This window comes from Pleurodeles waltl, chromosome 8, assembly GCF_031143425.1.
Source record: "Pleurodeles waltl isolate 20211129_DDA chromosome 8, aPleWal1.hap1.20221129, whole genome shotgun sequence".
Taxonomy (NCBI): domain Eukaryota; kingdom Metazoa; phylum Chordata; class Amphibia; order Caudata; family Salamandridae; genus Pleurodeles; species Pleurodeles waltl.
This window is the reverse complement of record NC_090447.1, coordinates 260,465,990-260,482,871: the sequence shown is the minus strand read 5'-3', so window position 1 is coordinate 260,482,871 and position 16,882 is coordinate 260,465,990. Positions and strand designations below refer to the sequence as shown.

Below are 16,882 nucleotides of genomic sequence, written 5' to 3'. Positions count from 1 at the left end.
CCCAAGGGCTTGGTTCACAACCTGCCTCCTTGGTTCAGCTGCACCATGTAGTGTGATGGCCAACAAAAATGTTCTGTTATTGAAATTGCCTAGGAGGGATCTAAACATACAAAGGAGGTAGATTGAGAAAAATGCACCAATAATAAGGAAGCATTTAAGACAAGCACAACAAAGAACGAATGGCAAGAGTGGGTGTGGTTAAAACCCATAGATTGAATACAGCATGTCTTGCAGGCAGAGCTGCATGCTGCCTAGGCTCAACCTAAAGACAAGGAAGCAGGAGGATTCCGAGCAGTGCTTTACCTAAGTACTGACTGCCATTTAATTTGACATTAAAGTAATTTATTTTCGACATTTTAAGCATAAGGAGCAATAGACTTCAAAAACATAAGAGCAGTTAAGTTTGTGACTTTCTCACCTAGAATGTAAGCCGAAGCATCGTTCAAGTCAGTGGGACTGAAGTATCACCTTAATTAGCTTATAGAGGGTAAGCCTACTAGTTTAATGGTAACTTAAATTTAGAATCCAACCTCCCCACAAGCCTATGGCGTTGATGAAACTTTTCTCACTAACTCTAATAAAGAGTTTCTATGTGGAGAAGGCATTTGTTGGGGCACTTTTTTAGCTATGGTTTGCCTTTTTTTTTTTTCAAATTTACATAGAGTGGGCTTTGACTCCGACCAGACGAGTATTTTATCCTCACCTCATGCTAGTAGCCATTTAATGTATGATTTCACCACTTCTGGCGTGATTGCTTTTGAATGCATAAGGGACTGATTTACATTTCAAGTGCACGCAATCATCATATATGTTATTTCAGCTTGTAGATGCCTTGTATACAGCAAGCAATCGTTTTATTTGTATTACATGAGCAATTTGTTAAATATTTTATTTAGGGCTCCAAATGCAAATCAGACCATTCAGCTTTGTCATTGCTTGTTTATTAAATAAAGACTAGTTCACTGAGAAACAACCACTGGCAAAGTCAATAGGCCTAGCCTTGGTACCTAAACGTAGCTGTCACATGCATGCATTAAAGTTTTTACATTTAAAAAAGTTTCATGATGTGGCCGTTTAATTTTAAATAACAAGAATTCCAGTTGCGCTACGTATCTTAATATTATTGTTATTTGTGATGCAGGCAATAATAAATCACTACATAACTGAACACTCAAATCGCAAGCAGCCATACTGTCACTTTAAGCACTTTATAACTTTAAAAAGGAGACATGAAATAAATCACGATCCAACTGGGCACCTGAAGTGCAGACAAAGTAATAACTTATATTAAAAGACAATTATAGAACATATATCAAATAAAAAAGTATACTTTAAACAAACTTTGTCACAACAGAGAGAAAGACCGTTTTTTTAGGTAATTGAACAATGTGCACAGGGTTTGTGCGGGCACTCAAAGTGAAAGAAGCCTTTAGATAAAGTGGGCTGACCTAATGTCCCATGTGGTATACTGTTGTTGGTGGAAACAAAATGTGATTGACAATTCAACAGAGCAGTGGATCAACATATCTGACAAAATGACACTTTAAGTATAAATATTATGTTTGTATTGTTTAAAACAATAGTTGTCTGACATAACAGCTAAAACTATCTCATACGCCAGACCTACAAGGAGTGAGTCCATGCTCTTTTCATCTAGAAAGCTGCCAACAAGAATCTGGAAGTAGGGTGAATAGGTTACAAAGTTTCAGTGCAGACAGGTAAAGATTTTCTTCTCAAAGTTTGTGAAATTACAAAACTAGGAAAAGTGGGTGACGGATAGAAGATAGCTCGTGATAACTTCATTTAAGAAAATAAGTTTAGAAGCCACTTGGAAGAAAGAACAAATCTACACATGGTGCAAATTTCCGGGCCTCAAAGGAAGAAAGGCATGGGAGATACGAAGTCACTTGAAAGACAGGTTATTCAGGAATGCAGATGTCCCCACTGAATTCTTAGGCTGAAAAAAATCCTTAAATCTCTATTTATCATACTGACTAGTCCCTAGAAACTGACTGTGCTGTTTCAAAGCCTCAGTAAGCCACACTAAAAACCACGGTTGGTAAGCATACCATCAATGGCTGAAATCAACCACAAACAGTCGAGGTTTTCTATGCAGACAAATGGCATGAACAATGTAGTATGGAGAATTTTCATTCTTGAACATGGTTTTAAATTGAATACACCAGGGTGCTTTTGAAGTAGAGAAACCATTTTGTTTGCTACATATTTATTAGTGCTAAAATGCAGCTGTGAGTACTGGACTAACACCGATACACTAGTGCAAATGTTTGAAAGGAATGAAAAGCCAATGGGGACTTTCATGAAGGTGCAGAATGTACTAGTTTTTGTTGTAAACTCACAGTAGTATTAGAAAGAAACTAAGGGACTGTTTAGGAGTTTGGCAGTCACACTGCTGCACTTGCGTGGTGGAAATCCCCAAAAGACCACTGAGCCGTTAGACTCCTGCCTGCCAATTTACAATGTTACTGCTGGCCCAGCGGCAGTGTTCCTGACGGCGTGGATGCAGTCAGCAACACAACGTATTTGTTTCCATATGTGTCGATGTAGGTGTGTATATTTTGGCCAAATAATTCCAAAATGTACATATATGAATGACGCATGTGTAAAAATACTTTGTAGAAGTACCATTCCATTACCGGAGTCTGGGCCACATATGCCCAGTCCAGTCAGTGGCAGAAAATGTGAAAAGCACATACCTGGATTTTGTTGGTGTTTTTTTTTTTTTTGGTGTGGAGTTGCTGATTTGAAGGAGGTTCTGGACGTAGAGGTCCACATCGGAGACTGAAGAGAAAATAAGGGAATGAGGGAGCTAGAACCCCATTTCCTTCAATTCCACCATCTCAGTGCAGACGGTCTCCCCATCACAGTTGGCTCGATGGGAAAGCACATTGTGATCTGGACAGTGGTCCCTTTCTCTGCATCGTCCTCTGACATCTGCTATTCCACAGTCGCCGTCATGGTGGTCGGCAAATGGCTGGAGGTGTTGGTTCGACTCTATGGTCTCTAGTTCACCAAAACATTGACATAAAAATTTGGCTGGCAGACTGCCTAGTTGGCAGTCGGGGTTTCTGGCACCACAGTGACAGCGGTGGCAAGACTGCCAAACACTTAATCAGGCCTTTAATCCCTAATTATGTGCCATAAGCAAAACAAAACAAAAATATGCTCCCCCCTTCTTTGACAATGTGTGCTCAGGCCCTGATTTTAAACCGTGCGGCAAGGAATTCTCATGTGAAATTCCAGGCTACATAATTATAACTGGGAAAGTAATCCAACACTTGGATTTCCTGGATGCAGGAACACCAGAAAGATTGTAGCAGTCGAAAAATCCATCAGGTAGAATCATATGAAGCTGAGCCTGCAAATGCAGGTGTTAGCCCCCAACCCATGCCCAGCCCCTTCCCCCGGCAAGGGGGGGGCACAGAACACCTGCACTGTTTTCACAAAGTCACTGCTGTGTCATGAGGCACTTCTGACAGCCCACCTCTTGCTCCCTGCCCTGTGCCAACCCATGCTCCTCTTTACCAAAAAAGCAGATTTGTCTTTTGAATGGTGACTCTATATGCAGTAATTTCATGCCTACATATTTATTCCACATTCCAGGGACAAATATTCATGACAGAAGGATGTATATGTGAAGATACTCGCTGAAAACATTATTTCTGATCACAGGAAATCCCCATGCATAAATCCAGCCAAATTGTAATAGGGCTATAGGAGTCAAGTATTTTTCATGAAAAGGGCGCATCATCTCTTAACAGACTTGGGGCCTGATTTTGAACTTGTCGGGCAAGTACACTGTTGCAAATGTGACTAATATGCATCCACCTTCTTAAAAGTGCATTATATCCTGATGTACTTGTAATGTGGTTTACGGGATATTCGTCACGTTTATGATGGAGTACTCGTTCCCCAAACTCTAAATCAGGCCATTAATCATAGTTCCTCCAGTAACTCCAATTCACCATGCATAGTCTTCAAAGAAAAGTCAACGAATGAACTATGTCAACTTAAAATTAACTTAAGAGAAATAGAAAAGCATCTGACAACTTCATAAATAATAGTCATCATTGCAGATCAAAAATAATTGATTTTTCTGCCAGGGTGCTAGAAGCATGTTCGCCAGTGTGCAGTATTACTGCTTTAATTTATTGGTATAAATATGTTTTATCTATCCAAAAGAAAAACTGAGCATGTGTACACTATGACATACTGGTTTTATGCCTGCCTGTGTCGTCTCAGTCATAAACTTATTGAACCTATACTTGCATAAATCACAACTTTGCACAAGCATGACTCTGATTCCTAGTGGGACACAAATTCAGATTCAGGCACCAACTATATTTTGCTCCTAAATCTTTGTCCCAAAAGAGGAAGTAACTGCATACTTCAAGAGTTTGTTGCCCACTCGATACTTGCCAGGCAAAACCTCTTACTAATTTCGGTTGCAAAATGCACAAAATCTGAGATTGCACGCATCAAAATAAGGGAAAATAGTTTAACTAGTGCAATTATTCCTCATTTCAAGACTGGAAAATTAGAATTATGCACACACTTCACACCGGGTAACTAGAACATCGTTTATATCGGGCGCGCAAATCTTCTTAAGAAGCCCTGACTGTGATGTTCACGCATGTTGACGGGTCCTGCCAGCTTTAATACCACCAAAGATGCACTCATTACGCATTGCGTTGGGTAAGCCTGCACACGGTTAGGACAAATTTAGACTAAATTTATAGTCTATTTTTTTCTACCTTTCATAAAAAAAAATCCCATGCCTCTCCTTACTTCACATAACACGACAATGCAGCACTTCGTCACACTTTGGCAGAACCTTTACTTGGCCCAGTCATGTATAAAATTAAATGCATATTAACGTGGGAAATGCAATATAAAAATGTGAACTCGCCGAAGTTATGCAGGTGCTAGTGTTCGCTTCATATGCCCAGTATTTGACTTACCTCTTCTGTGACACTCCGGGGGGAAAGCCCATTGTTTTAACCTGACCTGAAAAATACATAAGTCTAGTGTGTGCACGAGTTGCGTACTTTACACGCTCACAATGCTCTCAATAGCATCAGTGCATTTACGTGAGTTTCAAACTTTGCAAATCCAGTGTAAAATATACTTTCCCAGGAGCACACCTGACGTGTGCATGGAGAAACCTTGGGGATATATTTTCTAATGCATCCTGTGCACTTGTATGCTGTGCTGCTTCCGTCCTTTTCAAGTGTATTTTTATGCCACTCGTTGATGCACCTGAGGCTTTACCACACATAATCCTGCTTGCTCTGCAGCTCCATCAATGTAAAATTCAGAACTATATCATTTGAGTATAAAACATTCTACATTTAATCTTCTGAAATCCGGCTTTGTATTGCATTGCCAGAATCGTCTAATTAGGGCCGATGGTTAGCATTCTTTTGAGGTAAATGTCTCCTATTTGAGACAGTGGATGGTGTTTTCTTTTGCACCTAAGCATTGCTGTCCTAATTTGGGTACTTTTTGTCATATTAGTCTCTGCGCTCCCAGAATCTGGCATCTTCATTGCTCTCTTTTGAATGCCAATATGGCATATAGTAGTCTAATAATGGCATGTTTATGAGCCTTGGAATTAATATTTGATACAATTTATGAGAACTTTACCAAAGGTTATTTTTAATACATTTTTGTTTCTAAAATAACTATTCAATTAAGATCAAAACGACTTTTCTAAGAGCCGCAGAACAATTAGGGCTTCAGAAAAGGCTCATCTGTAATATCCGAGTGCCTCCTTTGGGTTTCCTACAATAGCTCCTTTGTAATTTCAAATACTCTTTCCCATTAGCCTCAGTTTTAATGCGTATACTGGTCTCTGAAATCTGAGGACAGCCAGCCAATCAAAGTTCAAACCCAACTTTTTTGCTACAGACTTTCATTCTTTTTGAGAATAATAACATGAGTGCAGGAGGGTGAACTAAAATCTGCAAAAACATCACACTATAAAGCACACTTTTCATATAACTACTTCACACCTTTTCTCCATCTACCACCAAATGCCATCCTTTGGTTATACATGTAATTTCGAACATAAGCACCGTAATTCTGCTACGATCACACAAGGCACTACATAACTCGAACCCAATATTTTTTGCTCTTTCCAGAGAGCCATCTTTTGTTAAATGCTATTGACTAGGAGGCGTACTGAGCATGGTGCATCAAACTGAAAAATTCCGGATTTATTTTGTTTTTGTTTTAGCTGAACCATAACCAAGTTTTAACTGTGTTTTTACAGTGAACCTTATGTTTTTATGATGCACCACATTCTCCTACCATGCACCCATTCTGTGGTGCATTCAGACATCCTCAAGTCCATGTACCTGACCTCCTTGTTCATTTGCAACCGGGGACACTCAAAGGGCAAGACTTGCCTTGCACTGGGTTTAATCTGGCAAAAATGAAAGGCCTCTGTCTGATTGTGTGCAGCTCCGTTGAAAGGTGCCAACTTATTAATAAATCAAAAATGCTTCCCCCACTTTAACTTTGCCCCCACCATTGGATCTGACCGAACCTGAGTGTAACTTGATATCTGTCTACCACATCTGCAGCAGGTTCATCAAACAGTACTAAAGCTGTAAGCAAATGAAGATTTTATTGTATCCCTCTATAGCTTTGCCCTCATTAATGGATTAACAAAAAACATAATGTACCAATAGAAAACGAAGTCACACAAGCGTCTTCTGAATTTCGTTCAGACCTATAAAGCAGTGCAAACGTTTTTTTGTAAAAAGGTGAACACTTCTGTCCCCACTTTTTAACTGTCCCCTTGATGGATCTTCATCAATTTGAAAATACCAAGAGTAAGCCAAACATGCTAAATCTAAGCCAAATTTCCTGCAGATCTGTCAAATGGTGACACATGTATTAACAAAGTGAAACAAATCAGACCCCCCTTTTAAATCTATCACACCCTTTCCAGTGGACCTGCTCATAACATGAAGCACTTGTACTGAGTGCTACTCAGTAACTGCCTAAAACATCTGATGCATATGCATCAACCTGCACCAAAGGTATATGCAAATAAACATTTAATTTCATTGTTTCAGTAACTGGCTCCACCGTTTAATGGGTTATTATGAAAACTTACAAACCAACAGAAAAATAATACTTCCAAGCTTCTGTCAAAGTTTGAGTGGATTCATCACACAATCAGTTCAAAAACCGTTTTTGCCCCCTCTCCATGTTTTTAACTGTGCCACCCCTTGATGGATCTGCACAAATATGAAAGCACCAACAATAATCTCCCCATAGATTTCATGTCAAATTTCATGCATGTTTATCAAACATGGAAAAGTTGAAAACAAATTGATTTTAATCAAATAAGATCTGCCTTTTGCCGGAACTTTCTTCCTTTCAGTCTTCCCTGGGGATTTTGCAAACATTTTCACCTTGCCCTTCTTTATTATTTTTGTTTTACTTTCATGGTTTCTATTTCAGGTAATGGATTTCCAGTTCTTTGTATTCCTTGCCTTGTAGCTGATTGCAATGGTCTTTATTAACTGTGCAAATAAAGTAAATATTTAAATCTAATAAGAACTGCAAAAGTGTAACCCATTATAAACCTACCTGGCTAAAGGCTCAAAAACTACTGAATAGATTTACACCTAACCACAAAAAAGTGGTTTCTGAGTAACGTTCTACTTTCAAACCAAGTTCGGCATAATTCCATTCAGCAGTTTCAGATGTAACTGAAAGGAAGCTTTTCTATGGAATTGGAAAACATATCTCTCCCCCCCCCCCCCCCCCCCAACACACCTGTAACTTTTTCCCTGCAGGAAGTAAGTAATCTGTTGTAAATCTGCCTATGACCAAAGTTATAGGCAAATCAAAAATGTATTTGTGCCACATTGCCATACTGTCAGCAGGATTTTTTACCCGAATGCTAGCATTCGGCTTTTTTGTTTCTGAGCATTTGAAATGCACTGCATTCTTCTCGGATACACGTTAAATCAGCTTAGTATCTGAAATACCTCGCTGAAAAAGGAACGTTTGTGGTTAGGAACTCGCCCATAATCGTAAGCATAAATAATGTTTAATAATATTTTGTAATCTATTTGGGCAAAACTTCACTTTCATTATTGTAGCATCAAAATGTGTGTCAACAGAGAAGCTCTTCACCTAAACAAAATCTCCATCCTACTAAAAAATGTCCAAGCACTTTGTAACCAACTGTGACCAGTTTTCAAATAATCTACATACTTTGCTTTACTGATTTACAGAGTGGACATATTCCTGATCTTTTAAAGCATATTTGGAAAAAGAGGTTCCTGTAGTCACATGAATTAATTATTAATGAATACTGTTGCATAGCGCGATCTGAGAAGGTGCTTCCGACTAGGAGTGTTGAATTTCCAAAGTTTCAGAATAGACTGTTCTTATTATTCTTTCCTGCGTAGTGGTGGTTGGCTTCGAAGTGGAAAGGTAGGAAATGCTCCATTACAGATGCCCAAATTCGAAGGAATGGGCCGAGGTAATGGAAGTAGGCTTTATTTGGAATAGAGCAGCAGTTTTTGTGAGTTAATTTTTGTGCTTTGTTTTTGATGTGTGAAGTACCTTTTGTGAATAAATCAGAGCGCTATCACTGACTGTTATCTTGTGTAGTGATTGCAGGAATTTTTAGATGGTGCCCCCGGGGTGTATGCCCAGCTACTAATATAGGTGTAATCAGTGGCCGAAGTGCATGAAAAAAAAGTATGTGATGCAGTGGGAGTGGGGGTCTGTGAGCGTTGGGCACGGTCAAAGATCTGGCTATAAAAAATAAAATATTCTATACGTTTCTCTTGGTCTTCTACCATCAGGTGGCTACATATAACATGCAGCTTAAATAAAAAATATTTTTTTTAAAAAGTCCTTGCTCATTGGGAAATGAACTTTAGTACATTATGAAACCTCTATTAGTTAATGCACTGCAGAAGTCTGTGTGTTATCAGAGATCCACAGAATTAGGTCTTGGTTGGTGCTGTGAAGATAAGTGGTCTGTGTATTTTTTGTGCAACGAGGTCACAGCCTGTGACAGAAATCACTGTCAGTACGTAATTCATTATTTTAAACTTGCATTACACTCACTGTAAGATAGACTACTATAAAATGAGCAAATGTTTAAGATAAAATGGTGCTTCCAAAATATAGATTTTAGTAATACCCAGAGTGTATGTAATGCATTTTTTTACATTATTGTCCCTTCAACACCACCAGTTGTAGTAAGCGCAATATAAATGCAATTACAATTAAAAGCACGCACTTCACAGCCCAGTTGTTAACTCTTCACACTAACACTCAAAAATAATAAATCTTTGTCATCACAAGCTTTAAGTGATTAGGTCAGTTAAAGCTAGTACCAGCTCCAAAATGTCCTTTACATTTGTAGATTAACTCGTAGTGCACATTTGAATTTCTTTGAGACAAACAGGCACTCGGGCAGGAAGGCTTGTTTAGCTGTCTCCCTGGCTTTGGTTTCACCACACAGTAGACTCACTGAATGACACTTAAGTGGAGTCATATAAACTGTTGGAAGTAACTATCCTGGGACAAATGTCTTTTTGCAAAAAGTAGGGGAACGGTGTTTCATAAATCATAAAAATATAGGCATGCCGTGCCCCTCTGATGTCGCCCACTTCGACCACTGGGTGTAATGTTCCTGAATACATAGAGGTGTGAGATATGGTGTTAAGTGCAGCCTGAGGCAAAGCAAGCTAGAACAGACAATGCCTGTAACTGATTAATACTTTTCCCAAGCTTCAACATGCATGTGAGGTTGGGTTTTTTGGAGAGAAAGACCCCACTCCTTTGAGGCTTTCTTACTACTGCCCTATAGCTGCGGCATAGTGATTGGCATATCACTGGGAAACAGTGCTAGTGTTTGAGATGAGGTCCACCATAGAAAAGGTAAATTCGAGGGGGTAACACAACATAGCACAGATCATACCGATTTGGAAAGAAAAAGGTCATAAATGTTTTTTTAAAGTGCATTTAAAGGGAAAATTAGTATGTACAAAATTTGGAATTAGAACTGAAAGTTACAACCCCTTTCCACAGTTTCCTTTATTTGGTATCCTGATCTGGCTGTGTACAAATGAGCAAGTTCTTGCTCTAGGTGGTTCTGCTTAGGTGAGTCTGTTGATGTTTATCAGGTGACACCAGCCCAAGTCCCAGATGACACCAGTTCATGCCTCACAGAAGTCACAGAAGTCCAAATGCAGCCATCTTCCTGTTCCCACTTTTGGGAGAGCAAGGAATTCGTACTTTAGGAACAAACAGGGGCACTCTTCCTATAGAGCCATCCCTCAAGCTGCAGGTGTTGTAGCTGCCTAATGAGTCCCCCCCTGCATCCTGGTCTAACGCCCATGACATAAAGATGGTGTCATGGAGTCCTATAAACAACTCCTCCGATGGAAGCTCTGATGTGAACCTACTCAGAAAAGGTGATAATCCTTAGATAAAAATTAAGCCTAAAAAAGGTGTGACATTTAGAATGAGCGACGTTTGGTATCAATTACCAGAGTTTGTAAAGGTACAGACTTGTTTAATTAAACATGTTATAGCAGTTCTTTATTAATGATCATACTGGAGTCACTTATCATTCATATGCTGGTGATTCATGTCCCAGATCACCCTCATGGACAAAAAACACTAAAGAGTGGAGGGCAAAGCAGTAGCTCAAGCAGTGCTAGAAGACAGAAGACCTTGCCCCTGACCTTCTCGAACATGGAGCGAACCCTCATATTTTAATCCTCCTCATCCGTCTCTGCATCTTTACTTCTGGTGGTCAAACTCATATGCTAGTACTCTCATCTGGCCCACCTTCATTTTATCATTGTATTGAATGCATCACTGTCCACTGCATTGCATGGGGCCATCTTCATTCAATCATCAAAGCAAAGTCCTTCATAACTCTCAATGAATCCAACCGTTCAGAAAACCTTCACTATCCTCCCATAAATGCTGTATTTCCACTCACTTCAACAGGTTCACCCTACCACCAAACCCACATCAACCTACCAAATACTATCTGTGCTTTTGTCTTCAGTGGGCTGAAAAGAGTACTAAACTTACATCAAACACACTCCACTTCCATTCTCTTCAATGATCTTATGCTGCCACAACTCCTAAATCAAACTACCAAAGATGCTTCTCCTCCATTCTCTTCACTGGGATCATGGCACCACCAAACCTACATCAAACTACACTTCTCCTCCATTCTCTTCAATTGGATCACAGAACCACCAAACCTATTACAAACCACCGAACATGCTAAACATGCTTCTCGTCAAATCTCTTCAATGAGATCACCTGACCACCAGACCTACATCAAACTACGAATGTTTCAACTCCACTCTTTTTACTGGGATCAACTGACCATCAAACCTACATCCAACTACCAACACGCTTGAATTTCACTCTCCTTAATTGATTGCTGCCAAAGAAATTATGCAACCACCTAACCCCTTCACACCATGCTCTTCAGTGCTATAACCCTACGGAGAAATGTCCCTTTTCGTTCCTTGGAGGGTCATCATCTTATTGACAGGTATGTCAGGACAACAAAGGGTGCAAAAAGTGGTCTGAGCAGGTGTAACACTTCACACTGGAAAGATTAATTTTTCACATGTCTACATGGACGCTATTGCATCTCAGCTTACTTCAGAGCCCAGAGTAATATAGACCAGCCATAACAAATATTGGGGTCGGAAAGAAGTGTCCTTCATTATGTTACCATTTCATTGTATTTATCTCCTCCTCACCATCATATTGTATTTGTAAAATAAAATCTGAAAATTGTCATTGCGTCATTCTAAATAGGCTGACCATGCCAAGCCATCGCCTGACCTGAGCACCTTTGCTTTGGAATGTGTTTTTTTCTGCTACCTTTCAGGTATCGGTGCACATGAAATGCACTCACATTCCAGCCTCTCCCAAACAAAGTACGGTATGAGTTGAACTTTGCACTACTTACCTTCTAAATTAAGACAGCGCCTATGCTGGTAGTGTTCGAGCAATATGTATTGTATTGTGCTGTTACGTGTTTAGACCGTGGCTAGCGGTTAGCTAGCGTCTTCCGGTAAGTGGCCGAGTTCCCTTAGTTTTTTTTATTTTTATTTTACCTAATGCTGATTGCGACTTTCGCTTTGGTTTAAAACTACGAAACCCAAAAGTACACCCTGAACAAAGCCGTAAAACAAGCGTGTCCAGGTTTCTCTGAATTCAAGCATCGATCCATGGGCTGCCTTGCCAGTGCGAGTTCCTGCAGTCCCGCAATCCTGCCCGCGGGGTGCTGACGTTCGAGGGGAATGCGCTCTGGCAGAAACTCCTTGATAAAAAAAAAATCTTGTAAGCAATGTCATTCAAAACATTTGTCTGACACTACAAAACACCATAAGAAAGCTTACGATTGTACACAGCACAAAAATCCCCTGCATGTACACGCTATATAGCCGATTGTACACAGCACAAAATTCCCCTGCATGTACACGCTATATAGCCGAATTCGTTTTAATAGTAAAGTCCGTAAATTTAGTCTATTGTGTTTGCTTCTTTGCATGTAAAGCGCTTGTTTGTATACTGCCCTACAGTCCCCGAAAATTCCTAAATCGGCAGTCGTGAAGGTGTTGGGGGAGGGGCGCCGAGGAGGTCGTAGCGTCCGTTGGTGCGCCAGGTGCAGCGCACCGGGGCCCAGATGCGCCTACTGAATCGTGATAATTGCTGTATCTCATCATTCAAACGGCAGCAGGGTGGGGACGGTTCCGTCCGTGCACTGGCTTCTCTACTACCGCCTAGAAATATGAAGCGATAAGTACAAGAAAGAGATAGAAGAGTAAGTGGGAGTAAAGCGCTTGCGATCGGAGGATTCTCCCCTCTCACCCCTGCACACTGAGACAGAGGAGGAAGAGCAGGTCTCTCTCTTTGCTTTGCGCTGGTTCCCACAGTTCAGATGAACTTCTAAAACAGTTCACTTACCAGACTTGGCAGAACACGCCCAGCAGCAAAGCAGGAAGAACAGCCCCAGCAGCATGAGGAAAGGGGTGGGGGGCGACGAAGGCACCGAACAGCAGCAGCAGTGCCAGCCGGGCTATACTCGGTCGGGGGGAGTTATTAGGGGCCTCTCAAGGGACTCGTATTCCTTCCGTCCTGCCTCAGTCAGTAACAACAAGTTGTCAACTGCTGAGAAGGTGCAGTATGAGCACGGACCAGGAAGTGATCGATGCTATTCAAAGAATGGTACCTACACCTCAGCTCCCTGTCCAAGACTCCTCCCCGTTCGACTCGGTCTCCCTTCCTTTTATACTTGTGGACTGTGGCACTAGCAAAAGAAACGGACTCCAGATGTAATGGCTTTTAGATGCCTTCTATTTTAGCCAAAGGGATGGGTTAGTACAAATATTGTGGTTGGCATAACGGACTGGGTTCTGCTGCTCAGTGGCATGCCCCGCTTCAGACGTTTGCCTTCCCGGGTGTGCCGAGTTTATGGTCAAGTGCAGATGTTTGACGGAGCAGGGGTGTGAGTCTTGGGTTAGGGGAATGTAAGCGAAGGAGAATGGCATGCCTGTGAGGAGAATATTATCGACAAACATCACTTGTTTGTGAAGTGGGGTGGCAGATGACTAAAGGGTATACACGTGACCTACCTTTAGTGTGGGCGAGCTGGGCTCAGCCAGGACGCCGACCTTCAGAGGGGCTGCCTGCAGCAGGCTGCCTTTACCTGTCTACAGAAAAGTGTGAGTTAAACGCTGACAGCCCCCACCGTCTGTTGTAATTCTCATGGACCCTTGTTTTATTTTATCCCCTTCACCAATCCCCCACACCTGCAGTGCTTCATTTGTGCTTCTTGTTTCCGGTGCGGAACTCCTTATTTTTGAGGGCTGGCACTTATTTTTGCATCTAGCATTTACTGCAAGCAAAAGACACATATGGGAAAGACGGGGGAATTAAAAAACGAAAAAGCGTCATAATGGGAGAAAGCAGAAAGCTCAAGAGTGAGCTGAAGGGGCAGGGAGTGGCTTTAAATGGATTGAAGAGGCCCGAGATGGCTTCAGAATTAGGCTGCCTCAGTGTTCCGTGTTGCATATTTAATCGCGACAGCCGCATGTTTAAGAGGAGGACTATGGGCACCAGCACGTTTTTATTTACAAATTAAGCACTGCACACCTGGCATTTTCCCCAAAAACACGACTACGGGTGGGAAAAGAGGCCAAATATGGTTTCGCCAACGTCGCTTTTTGTCCAAAGGCCAGCTCTGATGATTGTCAGGTCGCGCTGTTCTAAAGTGTTCGGAGGCGCCTATGTGTCACTGTTTGGCGTTGATTGTTGGAACGCTATGCACATCTCATTATGTTTTTTTTCGGGTAAGAGAGCAGCGGTAAAGGAGGAAGGGGGAAGCTTTGGCGCTAAGAGCTTTCATTATCCAAACAAAATACCAACATTTCAAACTTCTATTCTTTACTTTGTATACTTCGTTTTAACTGATTAAGCCTCAGATTGCACCCAGTGACAAACGTAGTTTAGAAGCGCCTAGGTGGCCTGTGCTTTTGACTGCGGTGTTACACACGTTCTATGGCTTTGTATGGGGCTATTATTAGCAGTATTAAAATAGCACTACCTTGGACCGCCTCGGTGCTCGTATGCATGTTGCTGCACAACACGCATAAACTTAATCAATCCATGTGCATAATGTATTTTTTGAACGTTTGCTCCGTCAGAACCTTCACTTAAATTACGACTGCTTATGGTTTTATCCCGAAACTAACACGCCTGATTTTTGGACTCCAACCACTTTCTGAAAGTTCAGAAGGCAGATCCGCAGAAACCACCTGAAGGAATGAACAAGGCTTGACTCACGCGCCTCTCTCGCCGGTTGTGACGTCACTGACACGCTTGGTAGCAGACCTTCACCTGGCACGCACGGCTGGGCGTGAGCACACATCTGACGTGCGCCCTGGGAGGACAGGGAGTGACTGGCGCACCGGAGGTGAACGTACAGGCTCGTTCAGGCGAAGCCGACTCTCCCCGAGTGGCTATTTCTCTACATTTAGTAGTTTAAAAAGATGCCAAAAGTGTTTTTCATACCGCCAGTTCAATATTTTTATTGGATGATGTACTTCGCGTTTTATTTTCAAGTTTTGGGCTTTATTTCTGCTGGTTTTCCACATCCTGGGAGTGCTTTGAAACAAGATGATAAATGTTTCTAAAATCTTCCTGCAGTGGAACCGGTTTGGGCAGGGTACAGGTCTTACAAATATGTGTGTGGACTAGGAAAGAGAGTATGCAAGTGACATCATTGCGTGTGCCATCACAGCGTGTGACACCATGGCTGATGACATTGCATGTAGCATCACGGGAAGTTACATCACAACCCATTACCTCATAGGAGGTAACATCACTAGAAGTGACATCATATCTTACAATCTGACACATATGTTTAGAAGCTCTATCTTCAGTACATTTGGGTGCATTATGAGATTTAACAAATGAGATTTTGCATTGAGGTTGTGCCAAAAATTGACACAACCCAGACACAATGTCTGGGTATCAATTTATACATTTCATTTTTAAAAACTGTGTCACAAAGAAATTGGCAACAAGGAGCAATGTGGCAGTAAATCTGTTCTGCCTAATTAGTTGCAAAGTCTGCATTTTAAAATATTTTATGGGGTTAGGGCACTTGCTGCAGAAAGGTTTGTGTGCCCAGCAAATCTAAAGGTATAATAATAATGGCAACATAACTCTGGCAGTTAACACATTTGCTGCAGAGATCTGTGTTTTGTCTAGTCCCAGTTTTGAATCAGAGTAGTATAGAGGGTTAATGTGTCTCATGCAAAGCAAATCATGCAACACGAAGATGCAAGATTTTTATTTTATGTAGATAGGTAAGTGAGCTACTGCTTTAAGCACAGAGATCCTTTTGTTACTTGGAATTCATAAATTGTAATCCTAATATAGCACAGTTTTCTATGAAGGACCTGTGACTCCTACATCTTGTACACCTCAGTGTGTTATGTAACACATCCTATACATTGATTCACACACGCATGATTTATTGCCAATGTATAATGTGTATGTGTGATGTAAAGCACTCAGTCACTCTACACTGGGACGAGTAGCACTATAAAATAAAGAAAATAAATATAGTGGCATTTAAATTGTTACTTGTCCAAGTACTGGGACAGACCAACACGTCCGACATTCTAACATGTACATGCATAACTCTTTTATACAGGGACTGAACAAAGCGAAAACTATGCTTCTCTTAAGTACTTGTGAAGTAATAAACTGTGGGGGTCATTCTGACCCCGGCCGGCGGCGGAAGCCGGCGGCCTGGCTGGAACCTCCAAAATACCGCTGCGCGGTCAAAAGACCGCCGCAGTTATTCTGAGTTTCCCGCTGGGCGGGCGGGCGACCGCCAGAAGGCCGCCTGCCCGCCCGCCCGACCAGCGGGAAAGCCCTTCCCACGAGGAAGCCGGCTCCGAATGGAGCCGGCGGAGTGGGAATGGTGCGACGGGTGCAGTTGCCCCCATCGCGATTTTCAGTGTCTGCTATGCAGACACTGAAAATCTTAGTGGGGCCCTGTTAGGGGGCCCCACGACACCCGTTACCGCCAGCCAGGTTCTGGTGGTCAAAACCGCCAGAACCAGGCTGGCGGTAAGGGGGTCGGAATCCCCATGGTGGCGCTGCCTGCAGCGCCGCCATGGAGGATTCCCCAGGGCAGCGGGAAACCGGCGGTACACCACCGGTTTTCCGTTTCTGACCGCGGCTGTACCGCCGCGGTCAGAATGCCCATGGGAGCACCGCCAGCCTGTTGGCGGTGCTCCAGCGGTCGTTTGCCCTGGCG

General features: G+C 41.9%; 1 protein-coding gene across 1 annotated transcript in view; it reads right to left on the bottom strand.

Moving 5' to 3' along the window:
* Nucleotides 1-13,311, bottom strand: part of LIPI (lipase I) — a 170,390-nt gene extending 157,079 nt beyond the window's left edge. Inside the window, exon 1 of the mRNA XM_069204123.1 lies at nucleotides 13,015-13,311. Within this exon, the coding sequence (XP_069060224.1) occupies nucleotides 13,015-13,069 (55 nt within the window). The 5' untranslated portion in view covers nucleotides 13,070-13,311. The remainder of the gene's footprint in view (nucleotides 1-13,014) is intronic.
* Nucleotides 13,312-16,882: the final 3,571 nt, after the last annotated feature.